General features: G+C 43.9%; 1 protein-coding gene across 1 annotated transcript in view; it reads left to right on the top strand.

The window, feature by feature from the left end:
• LOC129702735 (vang-like protein 1) overlaps nucleotides 1–17,948 on the top strand; it is a 41,616-nt gene extending 23,668 nt beyond the window's left edge. The window contains exons 5-8 of the mRNA XM_055644673.1: nucleotides 4,476–4,609; nucleotides 6,240–6,372; nucleotides 11,594–11,828; nucleotides 14,320–17,948. Of these exons, the coding sequence (XP_055500648.1) occupies nucleotides 4,476–4,609; nucleotides 6,240–6,372; nucleotides 11,594–11,828; nucleotides 14,320–14,580 (763 nt within the window). The 3' untranslated portion in view covers nucleotides 14,581–17,948. The remainder of the gene's footprint in view (nucleotides 1–4,475; nucleotides 4,610–6,239; nucleotides 6,373–11,593; nucleotides 11,829–14,319) is intronic.
• The last annotated feature ends 339 nt before the right edge of the window (nucleotides 17,949–18,287 follow it).

The following is an 18,287-nucleotide window of genomic DNA, read 5'->3' as shown; positions in this document are numbered from 1 at the left end:
CTTTGGTGTTGTCTGCCAAACAGTTTGCTCGGTTGAGGCACAATATATATGAAATATTTAATTGAAAGCAGTATAATAAACAGCTGCTTCATCTTAGTGTGCCTTAGGCCCCTAGGACAATAGGAAGGAACATGAAATTTGGGCAAGTCATGCGGATTGGGTGCGGACGGGAAGTAGGCAGCAATACAGTTATCAATGTTCTTTGGAAAAGAAATGAATTTGGTGAGAAGTTACACATATTTTCAAAGAAATTGAAAAGCTTTCCAGATTGGTGCCATTTATTTGGAAGAATTGATTTCTCATTAGCTCAGATAGAAATTAAAAAAATTACAGTGGGTGGCACAATGACGCAGCTGAGAACTGCTACCTCACGGCACCATGGACCTGTGTTTGATCCTGAGCTCGGGTGCTGTCTGGAGTTTGCACATTCTCCCTGTGGCTGCGTGAGTTTTTATTCCGCCTCCCAAAAGATGTGCAGGTTTGTAGATTCAACAAATGTAGATTTGTAGGTTGTCCTCTGTAAAATTGGCCCTGGTATGAAGGGAGTGGTTGGGAAAGTGGAATAACAGAACTAGTGTGAACACGTGATCAATGGTAGGTGTGTACTCAACGAAGAGCTGGTTGCCATGCTGTATCTCTAAACTAAACAGATGCAGGAGGATGGTTGTGAAGGACAGATTGAACCTTTTTGAAATGGGGAGGGTCGTCCAGCCTCCTGCTCTGCATTGAGTCACGGAGGAAGACATGGGCATTGTTGATAAACTTCATAATCCAGGCAAACTCTGTTACCCTTCTAACGTTCTAACAGACTGAAGAAGGGATCTGACCCGTAACGTCACCTGGTCCTTTTCTCCAGAGGTGCTGCCTGACCCGCTGAGTAGCTCCAGCACTTTGTGTCCACCTTTGGTATAAACCAGTATCTGCAGTTCCTTCCTAAACCGTTGTAATCTTTTTTGTGACTACAGACCAACTGCTGGATTGAGGCTTTTGGACAGGTGACTCATTTTTGAAACGCAATTGACCAAATGGCCTCCCAGGTCATAAATCTAATGCTTCTTTAGAACCATGAGAAGGTGAGAATTGTGAGAGGGAACCAGATGGTCAGGGGTGCTGAAGATGAGAGATGGTCCACTCTGAATTGTGCACTGATTGCCCACTTCCAGATGCCTTGTGCATCCGACAGCATAATTTCCACTGTTTTTAGCCTTCTACTTTTAAAACAAAACAGCAAATGCTGTAAATATTCTGCAGGCCAGACTGCATCTGTGGGAAGCAAAACCATTAAACGTTTTGGCTCAAAAAGGGTCTGTAACCTGAAAGGATAACTCATTTCCCCTTCCCACATATGGAGCCTGACCTGCAGAGTATTCAGTGCATTTGCTGTTTTTGATTTTAGATTTTCAGCAGCCACAGGTTTTTAATTTCCAGCCTCCTATATTTTAGTTCACTAGGGGCATCTACTGACGGAGGTTCAGCATTACAGTGCAGTAGAGAAATGTGTTTTAAAACCCACACATTTTGAGTACAACTAAGTTTTTATTCCAGCAATAGAATGAAGCTCTCGAAAAATGTCAAACTTTAGAATTAATGGTTGAAAACACTTAATTAGATCACATAACTGTCCATTCTCTAAATGTTATCTTGTTTTTTATTAAAAGCTGAATGGAAGTTTGAAAGTGTCAGTGACAGTACCGTGACATAGCTGTAGAGCTGCTATCTTACAGCGCCAGAGACCAGGGTTCAATCCTGACTATGGGTGTTGTTCGTGCGGAGTTTATGTGTTCTCCTCGTGACTGCATGGATTTTCTTCAGGTGCTCCAATTTCTTTGCACACTCCAAAGACATATAGGTTTTGTAGATTAATTGGCTTTGGTAAAATTTTAAATTGTCCCTAGTGTGTGGGAAAGTGTTGGAGTGTGGGGTGATCGCTGGTCGTAGCGGACATGGTGGGCCAAAGGGCCTGTGTCTGCGCTGCATCTCTAAGGGGGGGGGGGAGAGAGATTTCAAATGCGTTCTCGTAATTTTGTCTGGATTAAAGGAGTTGTCGGGCCACCAGTTGCCCTAAAATCTGTGGCGGACCTGTACTGGGAAGAGCAGTGGCAGGTTTGTGCACCACCTGCCTCTTGCACACAATTTGGTAGCAGGAATTGGTTGAAAACTAGCCACAGCTTGCTTCTGATTGAATAGAACATGCAACCTCAAGATCTACATTAAATTCATTAGGCATGTCCATAGCTTTATTGATAAGCACACGTTGATCATGTTTAAGAAGGAACTGCAGATGCTGGAAAATCGATGGATGACGAAAATGCTGGAGAAACTCAGCGGGTGAGGCAGCATCTATGAAGCGAAGGTAATAGGCAACGTTTCGGGTCAAAACCCTTCTTCAGACTGATGTGAGGGTGGGGATGGGGGGGGGGGGGCGGGAAGAGGTGGAGACAGTGGGCTGACAGAGCTGAGAAGGGAAGGAAAAAGTAGGGACTACCTTAAATTAGAGAAGTCAATGTTCATACCGCTGGGGTGCAAACTGCCCAAGCGAAATATGAGATGCTGCTCCTCCAATTTCCGACCTTTCTGTCCTGGGAAAAATCCGGCTTTTCTGTCCTGGGCCTCTTCCATGGCCAGAGTGAGGACCACTGTAAATTGGAGGAGCAGCACCTTGTATTTCGCTTGGGCAGTTTGCACCCCAGCAGTATGAACATGACTTCCCTAATTTCAGGTAGTCCCTACTTTCTCCTCCCCTTCTCAGCTCCCCCTCAGCCCACTGAATCCACCTCTTCCTTTCTTCTTCCCGCCCCCACCCTCACATCAGTCTGAAGAAGGGTTTTGACCCGAAATGTTGCCTATTTCCTCCGCACCATAGATGCTGCCTCACCCGCTGAGTTCCTCCACCATTTTTGTCGGTCTTGTGATTTTTTTTGTTTGTTTTTGTTTTTGTTTCAACACTTCATTCAGGTTCTTTATGGTCATGTGTGTCAATAGCACATAACATATCTTTATAATAGATATTCCGGATCCATTCCAATTGTTTCTGTATCCCCAGGTTTGATGAAGGATCCTGACCCGAAAGGTCAACTATCCATGTTCTCCAGCGATGTTGGTTGACTTGTGCCGAAGTAGTCAAGCACATTGCCTATTTTTGTAAACCAGCATCTGCAGTTTCTTGTAACTCCAGTTTTGAACTTCCAATCTAAATACCATCCATTCCTAATTACTGAACAATGTTAATCAAAATTACAGATAACATTCGGTGTGATTGTCCATGATGTGCTTTTCCCAGTTTCCATGTTCAATCACTCCAAAATCTGCTCTCAGTTTGTGGGACTTGCGGTTTGTGCCAAAGCATCTTCAACAGCAATTTCTGAGTCTCATCACATCTCAAGAATTACTTCAACAATTCACCCTTTTTTTGGTCACCATCCCTAAAGGATCTTCATCAATACCATCTTTCTTCCTCCATGTTTCTCTATCCTTAGCTGCATCAGCCCTAACGGGCTATGTCAAATCTCCAGCCATTACTTCATCTTGTTCATCGATAATCATTGCTTTACTAACCTGTATAGACTTCTCTTTCCAGCCACTGATTCCAATCAACCCCTCCCACGTCTCAAATGTGAAACGTGTTCTTAAATTCCTCCATCTTGATTCTCTATATTTCTGCGTTCTTTAAAATATCTCCTCATAATGAGCCTGGACCATTGCCCATTTCTGTCCACATGGCTTTTTATTTTAACAATTGCAGTCCCCACAACTGCCATCCTGGAAAGTGTTTTGTACCCCTTAATATCTCCAGCCCCTCTCTTCCTGAAGTCTAACTGTTTGTCAAGCATTGGGTCATCCTTCTCATAATTCAGTTCTATTTTCTAACTTCATTTTGATCATTCATTTATGTACATTCAAGCTGGAGCAGAGGTCTGTGAACCTGTTGTAATAGAACTAAACAGCTATGTTTGCAGCAACTGTAGCTTAGTTCTAAAGATTTTTTATTTTTGTATCTATGCAAAATATTTTTTCCTAATGATTGGTGTCTCACCAATTTAAAACTGTCTAGCTTTTATTGTGACTTTTTAAAAGAATCCAATAAAATTAAAAGATATTTTGACAAATACATGGATAGGATAGGCTTAGAAGGATATGGGCCAAATGTAGGCAGGTGTTTAGATGTAATATGGCGATGGTATAGATTGGAAATGTTGGACGGCAAGGACAAGTTGGGCCGAAGGGCCTGTTTCCACACTGTATGACTCTGGCTCTAAAATGCTTGTCTATGGTTAAAGTTGGATTCAATGGACCAAAAAGTGCTGAATCTAATCACTGTGATTTAAGTTGAATGTACACCAAAAGGATTTTTTTAAATAGCTCCACTGGAAATACACATTGTGATTACAGAATATGCGGTCTCCCAAGATAGGATCAGAATGGTGGTTTGTGTGTTTGTAACACTTGCCTTCAGCAGTGTTATCTTGTGTTTGCAGTATCCAGAGGACTGCACTTGTCATCCTGGAGAACTACTACAAGGATTTCACTGTCCACAACCCGGCACTATTAACTGCTGCAAAATCTCGTGCAGCCAAACACATGGCTGGACTGAAAGTCTACAATGTGGATGGTAAGTCAAGGCCAGAGTAATCTAGCCAGGAGGTGACCCACAGCTTTCAAGGAATAGAAGCACAAGAAAACAATTTAGCTCCCTGTAATAAAATCTAGCAGTGTAATTGTGGCTGATCTTTTCTCAGGCATTTTTCTTTTTAGATTAACCATATTTTTCGTGGGATCTAAAAATTCACTTGTTTTGAATGTACTCAGTGGCTCATTTACTGCTGCTTCCACATAAGTACGGCACACAGTAGTGCAGCTGGTGGAGCTGCTGCCTCACAGCACCGGGGACCCGGGTTCAATCCTGACCTCGGGTGCTGACTGTGTGTGGAGTTTGCATGTTCCCCCTGTGACCGTGTGGGTTTCCTCCGGGTGCTCCGATTTCCTCCCAAAAGATGTGTGAGTTGGTAATCTAATTGCTCTCAATTGTCCCTGTTGTGTAGATAGACAATAGGTGCAGGAGTAGGCCATTCAGCCGTTTGAGCCAGCACCGCCATTCAACGTGATCATGGCTGATCATCCACTATCAATACCCCATTCCTGCCTTCTCCCCATATCCCCTGACTCCGCTGTCTTTAAGAGCCCTATCTAGCTCTCTCTTGAAAGTATCCAGAGAACCGGGCTCTGAGGCAGAGAATTCCAGACACACAATTCTCTGTGTGAAAAAGTGTTTCTTCAATTCCGTTCTAAATGGCTTACCTCCTTATTCTTAAACTGTGGCCTCTGGTTCTGGACTCCCCCAACATTGGGAACATGTTTCCTACCTCTAGCGTGTCCAAACCCTTAATAATCTTTTATGTTTCAATAAGATCCCCTCGCATCCTAAATTCCAGAGTATACAAGCCCAGCCGCTCCATTCTCTCAGCATATGACAGTCCCGCCAACCTGGGAATTAACATTGTGAGCCTACACTGCACTCCGTCAATAGCAAGAATGTCCTTGTTCAAATTTGGAGACAAGCTGCACACAATACTCCAAGTGTGGTCTCACTAAGTCCCTCTGCCACTGCAGAAGGACCTCTTTGCTCCTATAGTCAACTCCTCTTGTTATGAAGGCCCCAACATGCCATTCACTTTCTTGTGTGATCAGTGATGGCATCAAGCGGGAGTTGTTGAGAATGACGGGAGATTAAAACATTTGGCTTAATGTAGGATTAGTGTAAAGGGTGGTCAATGGTCAGCACAATGATGGGCCACAGGGTCTGTTTCTGTGCTGTATCACTCTCTCGGACTCTGACTCCACAGCCTCTTCACAAGTACATCCTTTTTTGGGAGGGGAGACCAGAACTGTGCACAGATTCCAGAGGTGATTTCATTGGAGCTCTATATAACTGGAGCAAGTAATTGCTGCATTTGTCCTGAAGACAATGTACAATTTACTTCCCCGATTGCTTGCTGTACCTGATGTTAACTTTCAGTGAGTTGTGTACAAGGGACCAATGTCTCTCTGAACACCAGCACTTGTCTATCTTACTGTTATTAAAGCTAAAATATTCTGCTTTTCTGTTGAAGCGAAAGACCTTGATTTTCCTGAAAGCCTCACGTTTTATCGATGGTCCTTCGTGCCGTTGCCATCACTAGACTGCTACGGGTCAGCACTGGTGCATGAGGATGGCCAAAATAACCAAATTTCAATGCTTCTAGGTCCTGGAAACAATGCCGCTGGACAGTCCCGCGCAATGATTGCTGCAGCAGCGAGGAGGCGAGATTCAAGTCACAATGAGCTGTACTACGAGGAAGCAGAACACGATCGGAGGGTGAGAAAGCGGCGAGCAAGGTAAACACGATCGCCCGCATCTGTTCTGAATGTTCTTTGTGTTTGCCTGCATCAAATTCCATTTGCCGCAACTTTACCCACTAATTTAATCATTTAATATCCCTTGTAATATTTATGCCTCCGTCTACAACTTGAGTATGTGAAATGAGCAGCCAGGGGAGGCAATTGAGACAGGTGTTATAAAGACACTTGAACAGTTACATGGAAAGCAAAAATTTAGAGAGATGTGTGCAAATGAGATGACTTTGTATGGGGCATCTTGCATGGCAAGGACAAGGTGGGCTGAAGTGCCTGCTTTTGTGCTGTATAACTCAACATTTTGCGATAGTGAAAAACGCTGATTACAACTCTCTAATATTGTCTGTGTTCTGGAAAATGTCAAAGGCGAACTAAATGGCCATCCTGTGGACTTCTTGCAACGTTATGTTTTTATAAAGAGCTTCTTAGTGAATTTCATTAAGTTTTCCTAACCTGGTTTCTATTTACCCGTGTTCAACACAGACATTTCTGACAATCACAATGTAGTGGATACATAGCAACATAGAAAAATTGGTGCACGAGTAGGCCATTCAGCCCTTCATCTAAAATCAGTACCCCGTTCCTGCTTTTCCCCACATATCCCTTGATTCCTTTATCCCTAAGAGCTAAATCTAACTCTCTTGAAAACATCCTGTGAATTGGCCTCCACTGCCTTATGTGGCAGAGAATTCAACAGATTCAAAACCCTCTGAGTGAAAGTTTTTCCTCATCTCAGTGCTAAATGGCCTACCCCTTATTCATGCGCACATGCACACTGCCACGGCCTGCACATCCTCCCCTGCACATACGCACAACCGCGGCCAGCACATAATCGGCCGTGGTTGTACGCATGTGCCGCCCTGCACACGCGCACTGCCACGGCAATTGGTCACGCCGGGCACTTTCTCCCTCCCTTTGCATTGTGGGAGATCTAGCCGCCATTTCTGTCCGGACGCTGCCTCACCGCGACCGCTGAAAACCAGAATCGAACCCAGATCTTTGGCGTGTGAGGCAGCAAGCCCACCACTAGCAAGCAGAATCACTCCCTGAAGCTGGAGTAAAACCCTGGAGTAATTCTTGCTTCTTCCTGGTCCTCCAAAAATATTCCAAATGGAATTTAAACTGGAGTGGACCCTCCAGCACCAATCTCCAAACTCTGAAAAATAACAGCCTATTACACTTTGTCTGGGACACATGACAAAAAAACTCTTGACTTGTGACTTGGACTTAAGCAAAAAAGTGTTCTTGGGGCAAACAGAGCTACCTTAAATTTAGTTGCATCTGAATGGGTAACTATGGTAGCGTGAAGACTATTCCATAATTTAATTGTGCGGGGGAATTCCATGGAGCAGCCAGCATCTCTGGATAGAAGAAATTGGATGACGTTTCGGGTAGAGACCCTTCTTTAGTTTTCCTTTGGTTTTAGTGTTTTTAGCGTGGAAACGGGCCCTTCAGCTCACCGAGTCCACGCCGACCACCGATTACCCGTACACTAGTTCTATCCCACACATTAGCGACGTACGTCAAGAGTGTTTTATTCTCTCACGTCCAAGTTAGAACAATGAAATCCTTACTTGCAGCAGCACAACAGAATATGTAAACAAAGTACTCTAAACAGTGTTATAAACGAGAAAACAAAACTGTGTATATTTATATATAAATATATATATATACACACACACACACACACACACACACACACACACACACACACTTTCCCTCCTAGGATTAATAAAGTTCTATCGTATAGTATAATTTGTGTAGGAAGGAACTGCAGATGCTGGTTTAAACTGAAGATAGACACAAAAAGCTGGAGTAACTCAACAGGTTGGACAGAATCTCTGGACAAAAGAAAAATATTATGTTTTGAGTTGGGTCTGAAAAAGGTTCCTGCACACCTTTAGAATGTGGAGCACCTGGAGAAAACTCATGCGATCAAAGGGAAAAGGAGCAAACTCCATAAAGAGAGCACCCATATTCAGGATCAAGTCCGGGTCTTTGGCACTTTTAGGCAGCAACTTTATGGCCAATGTACTGCCCCATAGTCTTGAACTGAATTAAAACATATAGTAGCTGTAAAGTGGAACATAGCATCACTTAGAGATTTAAGACTGAAAATGGATCGTTTCTTATTTTTTAGTAACCATAAGTTATCAACGTATAATATTTTGTATGTTGGAAAATAAAATATAATGGCACAGCTGGTGGACTTGCTGCCTCGCACGCCGGAGATCTGTGTTCGATCCTGTTCTCGGGCACTGTGTTGAATTTGCACATTCTCCCTGCAAGCGTGCGGGTTTCCTCCCACATCCCAAAGACGCATTGGCTTTATAGGTTAACTTGTCTCTAGAATTGCCCCTAATGTGTAGGAAGTGGGTGAGGAAAGTGGGATAACAGAACTTGTGTGAATGTGTGGACAAAAATGCTGGAGAAACTCAGCGGGTGAGGCAGCATCTATGGAGCGAAGTAAATAGGCGACATTTCAGGTTTGATTTGATTTGATTCAATTTATTGTCATTGCACTTTTCAGTGCAACGAAATGGTTTAGCCTGCAGTCATAACAAAGAATAAATAACAAACACTCAACACAGTTTAAAGTCCCAAAGTCATTGTCCCTTCCCTCCTTGCTCTCCCTCTGCGCTGAGGAAATCCAAGCCTCCGATGTTGTGACCCCGCCTGGTGATGGTAGGTAAGTCCCACGGCTGAATCCGAGCTCCGCAAACGGACCGGTTCAAACTCCGCGGCCCGGGGTGGTCGAAGCTGCCGCCCTCCAGTCCAGCGGACGCAGCAGTAGTTGCGGGAGCTCCGGAAAACATAACTCGAGCTCCCGATGATGTCGTCCACTGGCCCGCGGCCGAGCCTCCAAGGCTCCAAAGTCGGGTTGGAAGTTGGGTCGCCCGCAACCACAGTGCCGAAGTCGGCCAGCCTCGTGTTGGTAAGTCCTGGCTCTGCCTCCGCAGCCTCGAGGTCGGTCGCAGTTGGAGGCCGCCAGCTCCGCGATAGGCCTCAGTGCAGATGGACACGGAGACGGGGGATACGGCAGGAAAGGTTGCATCCCGCCGAAGGAAGAGTCAAAAAACATGTTACACCCACCCCCCCACACATACAGCTAAATAAACCAAAATAAACTGTAAAAACGGGACAAAAGAAAACAAAAAACAGAAAAGACAAACGGACTGCAGGCGAGCCGCAGCTGCAAGGCAGCGCCGCCACTTCCGGAAGGGTTGAGACCCTTCTTCAGACTGATGTGAGGCGGGGGGCGGGAAGAAGAAAGGAAGAGGCGGAGACAGTGGGCTGAGGGAGAGCTGGGGAGGGGAAGGAAGGAGAAAGCAAGGATTACTTGAAATTGGAGAAGCCAATGTCACTTTCCATCCTAATGCAGAATTCCACCATATTATGGTCACTGTTGCCCAAGGGGCTTTGCACAACAAGATCGCTAACTAATCCTTCCTCATTGCACAATACCCAGTCTCGGATGGCCTGTCCTCTAGTCGGTTCTTCTACATATTGGTTTAAAAAACCATCCTGTATACATTCCAGGAAATCCTCCCCCTCAGCGCTGCTGCCAATTTGGTTAGCCCAATCTATATGTAGATTAAAGTCACCCATGATAACTGCTGTACCTTTGCTGCACACATCCCTAATTTCCTGCTTGATGCTATACCCACCTCCCTACTGCTGCTTGGTGATCTGTATACAACGCCAACAAGCGTTTTCTGCCCTTGGCTATTTCACAGTACTACCCATACCAATTCTACAGCATCCAAGCTAATATCTCTCCTTGCTATTGCATTCAACTCCTCTTTAACCAGCAATGCCACCCAACTTCCTCTATCCTTCCTGAATATTGAATACCCCTGCTTATTTAGCTCCCAGCCTTGGTCACCCTGGAGCCATGTCTCTGTAATTCCAACTATATCATATTCCTTAACTACTAACTGCACATTCAATTAATCCACCTTATTACGAATGCTCCTTGCATTAAGGCACAAAGCTTTCAGGTTAGTTTTTCTTATCTCCCTTCTACCTTATTGCTCTGTCCTCTATTTTATGGCCCTCTCTCCTTGCATTGGTTCCCATCCCACTGCCCGTGTTAGTTTAAATGTGACCTTTCCTACATTCTATTCCCTGTTAACTGCACGCATACGCTTCCACGTTGTTGTCTCCACCCCCCCCACTGTTTAGTTTAAACCCACCCGTGTAGTACTAGCAAACCTGCCTGCCAGAATGTCGGTCCCCCTCCAATTAAGGTGCAACCCGTCCCTTTTATACAAGTCACCATTGCCCCAGAAGAGATCTTGAAATTTAAATCCCTGCCCCTTGCATCAACTACTCAGCCACTCATTCAGATCCCCTATTTCCATGTTCCTACCCTCACTGGTACGAGGTACTGGAAGCAAACCAAAGATAACCACCCTAGAACTCCTTTTCGGTCTCCTCCCTAGTTCTCTATACTCACATTGCAGAACCTCCTTCTCTCTTACCCACGTCATTTGTGCCTACTTGCACAACTACTTCCGGCTGTTCATCTTCCCTCACAAGGATGTTCTTAAGTGGGTCTGAGACAACATAGGCTGGCTGATCCCACAACTACAACCCAATGCTGCCGCCAGGACTATGGGCCTTTATGGCCAAATACTTAGCTAAAAATACTCTGAAAGTAGTGTGTTATTGTCTTTCCCTGATTGTTATTGAGCAGTGTGCAGCTGCTTATTTTAATCAATGCCCAACTCAATGAGCCTGATATAGACTGAAAAATACAGCATAGAAATAGGCCCTTTGGCCCACTGAGTTCATGACGACCATTGATCACCCGTTCACACGAGCTCTGTTATCTCATCTTCTCATCCACACTCTACACACGTGGGGCAACTTACAGAGGGTAAATTAACCTACAAACCCACACGTCTTTGGGAATTGGTAGGAAACCGGAACACCCAGAGGAAACTCACGCGGTCACAGGGAGAGCATGCAAACTCCACACACAGATAACACCCAAGGTCAGGATCGAACCTGGGTCTCTGGCGATGTGAGATAGTAGCTCTACCAGCTGCACCATGGTGTCGCCCCATTTGGGTCGTTTTTTGATGCAACTATGGGAAATGTTTATAACTACATCAAAAAACAAAGTGTGGAAGGAGGCAGCCCTCTCCTAGAGACAATCTGATTGCCTATTTTGCTTTGTCTTGTTTTCATCCTTCAGGTTGGTGGTTGCAGTTGAAGAGGCGTTTACACACATCAGGAGACTTCAGGATGATGAGCAGCAGAAAGCTCCTGGAGAAGTGATGGATCCTTTGAATGCCGCACAGTCCATCTTTCCTTCGATGGCAAGGGCGTTGCAGAAATATCTCCGTACCACCAGACAGCAGCATTACCACACCATGGAGAGTATCCTGCAGCACCTGGCATTTTGTGTCACCAACAACATGACTCCAAAGGTACATCAACATTTCCCATGCAAGTGATTGCAGATTTTCACAGGATCAACACCTTCCTTATAATTAAAATTGCTTTGTAAAAATTAATAATTTAAGTGAAATTTAATGTTCCTCTAAAGCATTTAGTTTTAAATGAAAAGGATTATAAACTGTGCAGTCTGTTCAGTCTGAGACATCAGTGTAAGTTGACAGGCCAAGGACACATGGCAAATCGGTTCAATAAAGATTATAAACTGTCCAGGCTACGTGCTGGGATCAATTAACTGGATCAAAGATGCCTAGCTTTAGTGTGGAAACAAACAACTGCAGATGCTGTTTTTTTTTTACCAAAGATGGACATGAAGTGCTGGGGTAAATCAGTAGGTCAGGCAATATCTCTGGTGAAAAAGGACGGGTAGCATTTTGGGTCGGGAAGGGTCTCGATCAAAAACCTATCTTTTTTTCCTCCCCCAGGCCTGATCTGCTGAGCTACTCCAGCACTTTGTGCCTATCTCTGCCTAGATTCAAATGTGATTCGAAGCTCTAGTCAAGAGCTGGGAATGGAGTGATAGTGGAAGGGTCTAGTGAAAGATGAAGGAGAAAGCACATGTTTCAATTGAATTGAATTGAATTTCCTTTATTGTCATTCAGACCTTTCGGTCTGAACGAAATTTCGTGCCTGCAGTCATACATACAATAATACAATAATAAACAACAGTAAACACAAATTAACATCCACCACAGTGAGTCCACCAAGCACCTCCTCACTGTGATGGAGGAAAAATCTTAGGGCTGCAGTCTCTTCCCTCCTCTTCTCCCTCTGCGCTGACCGGGCGATGGTAAAATTAGTCCCGTGGCTCACCGAGCTCCCCGAACGGGCTGGCTCAAACACCGCGGCCCGGAGTGGTCGGAGCTGCCGCCCTCCAGTCCAGCGGACGCAGCCGCTGACGACGTCGTCCACTGGCCCGCGGCTGAACCCCGGACTCAGGTCAACGCCGCCTCAGCCACCGGAGCACCGTTCCAGCCCCGTGCCGGATCACCCTCACGTGAGTGCCGTTCCACCCTCGGGCTGGGCCGCCCCGACTGGAGCGCCGTTTCCCTCGGGCTGGGCCGCCCACACGGGAGCGTCTCAGCCCCTCGCCAGGCCGCCCTCATGGGAGTGTCACAGCCCCTCACGGGAGCGAGCCCAGGGCGAGTCCCGACAGGCTGCCTCCGGAGCCTCGAGGTCGCCAGCTCCGCCATTAGGCCTCAGCGCAAACGGAGGCAGAGAAGGGGTATACGACAAAAAAGTCGCATTCCCCCGAAGGGAGAGACAGCAAGCCCCGTTTCAACCCCCCCACCCCCACATAAACACTAAAAAAACAAAAAAACAATTCCTCAATTTGTCTTTTAAAAGCGTCACTATATGAAAAGGATTACATTAAACTTTAAATTATATTTTGGTATGAAATTTTTCCCTTATCACTGCTTTTAAAATAGACGTCCATCTACACTTAATGTGGTCTCAGAAAAACCGCCGACATAATCAAGGATCCTTTTTCACCCTAGTCATTCCCTCTACTCCCCTCTTCCGTTGGGTAACCTAGACAAAAACTTGAAAACACGTACTACCAGACTCAGGAACAACTTCTTCCTCTCTGCTATCAGACTACTGAAGAGTCCTCCCATAAGATAGAGTAGTCCCAATCTACCTTAATTACAGACACTGGGCTTTTTTCCTGTGATTGTAACGCTGCAATGTTTGTAACACCATATTCTGCACTCGAGTATTTTTCTCTGTCCTACCTGTTGTACTTGTGAATAGCTTGATTGCACTCTGGAATAGTATGATGTGATTTAATTAGATAGCATGCAAACAAAATGTTTTCACTGTGTGGTTGACAACAATAAGCTTAACACCAGGACTAGAGGGTGTGAGCTATAGGGAGATATTGAGTTGGCTGGGCCTCTCTTCCATGGAGTGCATGAGAATGAGGAGAGATCTTCTAGAGTTATACAAAATCATGAGAGGAATAGATCCGGTAGATACAGAGTCTTTTCCCCAGAGTTGGGGAATCAAGGACCAGAGGACATAGGTTCAAGGTGAAGGGGAAAAGATTTAATAGGAATCTGAGGTGTAACATTTTCACACAAAGGGTGGTGGGTGTATGGAACAAGCTGCCAGAGGAGGTAGTTGAGGCTGGGACTATCCAATTGTTTAAGAAACAGTTAGACAGGTATGTGGATAGGACAGGTTTGGAGGATATGGACCAAGTGCCGGCAAGTGGGATTAGTGTAGCTGGGACATTGTTGGCCGGTGTGGGCGAGTTGGGCCGAAGGGCATGTTTCCACACTATGACCAAAACCAATACGCAATCTGATATAATGATTTTTTTTTAATAGAATAGTGAATGTTAAAATGTGCTCACTTAAGAATGATTTTTGTTGTGGTATTATGTGCAAGCTTTACTTATCTGAATCATTCTTTGCATTATAACAGCATGTTCCTCACTGCGTCTCGTTTAATTTGCAGGCCTTTTTGGAGCGTTACCTAAACCCTGGACCCACCCTCCAGTACGATAAGAACAGGTGGTTGGCCAGTCAGTGGACATTGAGTAGTGAAGAGGCGGTGACCAATGGGCTAAAAGATGGCTTGGTTTTCACACTGAAATGTCTTGACTTCAGTCTGATCGTGGTAGTGAAAAAAATCCCTTTCATCAAACTTTCAGAGGAGTTCATCGACCCCAAATCGCATAAGTTTGTGTTGCGTCTTCAGTCTGAGACATCAGTGTAAGATTACAAGGCCAAGGACACATGGCAAATCAGTCAGATAATCCAACTGCACTTTGGATGGGGAAGGGTGTTTATCTTTTGACCATGTTTAGATTCTTTTTCCTAAATACTGGACACCTAAACTTTCTAGTATAAATCTTCAAGAAAATGTGCACCACCTATCACGGGGTTGTTTATTTTGCCCCGATTAATGTCTCCGCCTGCTTCAAAACACCAGCATTATAGCAGTGAACCTCTAGAAACCTGAACATTTTCCATTTTGAGAGAAATGCACTGTCTTTCTACTTGCTTCCAGAGAAACCTTTTTTTTCCATTTCCATATAGACCATTTCACCCTCTAGTGAAAGTACTTTGGAAATCCTAAATGTGTGTTTCTTGAGATTTGGGCCATTCTTTTGAGAAGACTGGGTTACACTAGCTGTAAATGGCTCAATGTTCTGCAAATGAAGATGTAGATATGTTCCATCCATCCACTCCTAGTGTTCTAGAGAGCCATTTTTTCCCCCGATAAATATGCTTGGAAAATGTGGTTCAGGAATGTAGACTTGCACAGTGTAAGCATTGTTACAGAGTAGATAGTGTTTTATCCAATACGTGGAGTTTATTGTAGATGTACTGCCTTAGGCAGGTAATGTAAAGATAGGGAAAAAATCTTCCTAAAACCCACCTCTACTGACCTTCTCCCCCTCCCCACCCCATCCCCACCCACCAAAATAAAATGGGAAATTATTTCAACTAAATCATGTTAAGAGGGCTTGGGAAGTGTTTGAGGAAAGAAACACTAAGGCACATGTATCTGGGACACTAGAGCACACTTGTACAGCAAGGAACAAACATTAATTTTGTCTTTTATGTATTATTAAATCATGCTCACTAAAATCAGTGTCACATATTTCCAAAAGTTTAAGGCATGTAAAATACTCAATTTCATTTTGTCTACAATTTTGGGATCTGCCCAGTAGGAGCTGTAATTTTTTTACTGAGGACTCATTCATATTCTTCACACTTTTACCTCGTGCAGTGCAATGCAGAATGTGCCCTTGTGGCTCACCTCATGCCCACATGCACTGCACTCCCACTTATGGAATTTTTATACAAAAATAAGTGCTGTCAGAATTCTGTTTGAGAAATGATTTACTTTTTACTTTTTTTAACGGTTGTGGCCTTTGAATTTTCTATTTTATTTTTTAACAGAACTTTGTTTTAAGCAATTTTTAAATTGACATTTCTTGTGTAAAGAATGTTTTATCAGATCGGGAGCAGAGTACAGTATTTGTCCATTGTGTACATCAGACCAAGCCAAGCAACCATCCAAACATTTGTCAGCTTACTGTTTGCAATTGGAAATGAATTTGGCTTGTTTTCCTCAAAGCCAAAAACCATCAGACAATGAATTTACTAATTGATCTTACAGCAAGGTTTGATTTTGTTCTTTCAATTTCAATATCCTTCTCACTTTGCCCGATGGTTCATTTTACACGGGGTGAGAATTTTGCATATTGATTAATGGGACGTGTCAGGCCATCTGTCTCTTTGTTTGGGAAGGAACTGCAGATGCTGGTTTAGAAGGGTCTCAACCCGAAACATCACCTATTCCTTTTTTCCAGAGATGGTGCCTAACCCGCTGAGTTACTCCAGCATTGTGTGTCTATCTTTAAATGTCCAACGATGACTTTGCGCATTACTCGTTTGTGAAAGATTATTGGATTTAACGTGTGTTCACCAAAAAATCACCAGGGACCCAGTCACATGGACAGTGAAATAGAAACTGACTAAACTCTGGCTGAACGGAGCAGTCAACTAGGTGCAGGCGCAATATGTAGCTAAATAACCTTCAATTCCCCTTTGAAGGACACAATGACTGGAAGGACATTTGAGCGCATGGGTTCTTAACTTTCAATACTGCAACCATGTAATTGCTAAGTCCTGAGTAGCTGCAGGGGAATGCTTTTCTTTATTCATTATCTCCACTGTCACTACCTCAAATTTCATGTACATTCCTTCCAACAGAAACCTGATCAGAGATACCAATGCTGGTTAAACATTTCATGAAAAAATATTGGGTCCAATTGTTTGAATTAAACTCTTTAAATATACATTTGAAAATGATTAAGCTTCTGTTTAGTGTTTAAATTGATGTTGTTAAAATGTCCCTTGGTTCTGCTGGAAACATGGAGGCACGAAGGGCCCACTCTGAGCGTGGTGAGTCCACGTGCCACGTTTTTGCTTCCGTTTCTGTCCATGATGTTCACTTACAATTGATGGCTTCGCCTCCTGAGAATTCTAGGGTGCCACTTACTCAGAAACCACTACATCATTGCCAAAGACAGTCCGATCCCATTCCACCCTTTGAATCAATGGGGAGGAGAGGCCATGATCTAATGACTGTGTTTCACTTTAAGGGGAGTTTATCAACAGAATATTTAATGGAAGCATCTACCAAGAGTCTAGAGGGATATGGGCCAAACATGGGCAGGTGGGACTAGAGTGGACAGGACATCTTGGTTGGCACAAAGTGCCAAGTTGGGGAGAAGGGCCTGTTTCGGTCCTGTGGGACTCAGCATTATTTGGGTGCTAAAGAGGAGGACCATCTGTAGGAGTCTCCGTCCTATTTGGTTCTTTCCCTTGATGGTAAATGCCATTTTTCAGTAGGAATTCATTGATGTTTCCAGATTGAGTGAAAGCACTTGGGCATTTTATTCCTTGGCATACAAAGTCGTTACATTTAGACGGCATTACAGTTATCTATTCTGTTTATAATCAGGGTCAGAAAGTTTCGACACTTTGAAGAGGGCCTCCTTGATGAACAGAGATTACGCCACGTAATGTTCATTTAGTTATGCAACTTGATTCCATTGTGGTCTCTATGAATGTAAAATGCATTGAGTACTGTTGTCGCTGTAAAGCAAAAAAAGAATTGTTGGTCACCGAATTCAGACAACCAAGGTCATTGCTGTAAGATTGATTGGTAACTCACTTGCGGTTTCTAGTCTTGTGAAAGTGTTATTGAATTGTCACTGTGTAACTACTGTTCACACCTAATTTTGTACAAGAACTGATTTTTAAACAATTTCTATTGTATAACCTTGTAACAGAGTCTATGACTGTAACCACCAGCTTCTGCACCTTGTATCGAAACAGAATTTGTGGATTTTAGGGACATTATTTGGAATTACTGAATTTTTAATCCAATTGAGTAGGTGCATGATAGACACTAACAATTGTGTGTGTATGTAGCCTTAGTAATTTATTTCTTTTTGGAATCATTCTCTAAATTTTACATTTTTGTAACAAATTGCAAAATGTTTTTTCCACACCAGGTTTTGTACATGGAGTCTCCTGAAAATAAAAAGGAAAGCTAGAACTGTCCTGCCTTGCTTTGTCAGAATAGTTATTTTACTTTACTTGTTCTCAGTGCGTTGACACATTCTTGGGACAGTGGTTCAACCAGCATTGAACATCAATGTCTAGTTGCCCTTTGAGTACCTGTTGGTGCAGTGATAGAGTTGCTACCTCACAGTGCCAGAGACCTGGGTTCGATCTTGGCTACAGGTGCTGTCTTTACAGAGTTCTCCCCGTGACCGTGTGGGTTTTCCGGGTGCTCCGGTTTCATCGGTTTCATCCCACACTCTAAAGACATTTGTAGGTTAATTTGGCTTTGATTAAATTGTCCCTAATGTGTAGCATAGTGCTTGTAATGGGTTGATT

This window comes from Leucoraja erinacea, chromosome 13, assembly GCF_028641065.1.
Source record: "Leucoraja erinacea ecotype New England chromosome 13, Leri_hhj_1, whole genome shotgun sequence".
Taxonomy (NCBI): domain Eukaryota; kingdom Metazoa; phylum Chordata; class Chondrichthyes; order Rajiformes; family Rajidae; genus Leucoraja; species Leucoraja erinaceus.
The sequence above is the reverse complement of the archived record's forward strand: the minus strand, read 5'-3'. Positions and strand labels throughout refer to the sequence as shown.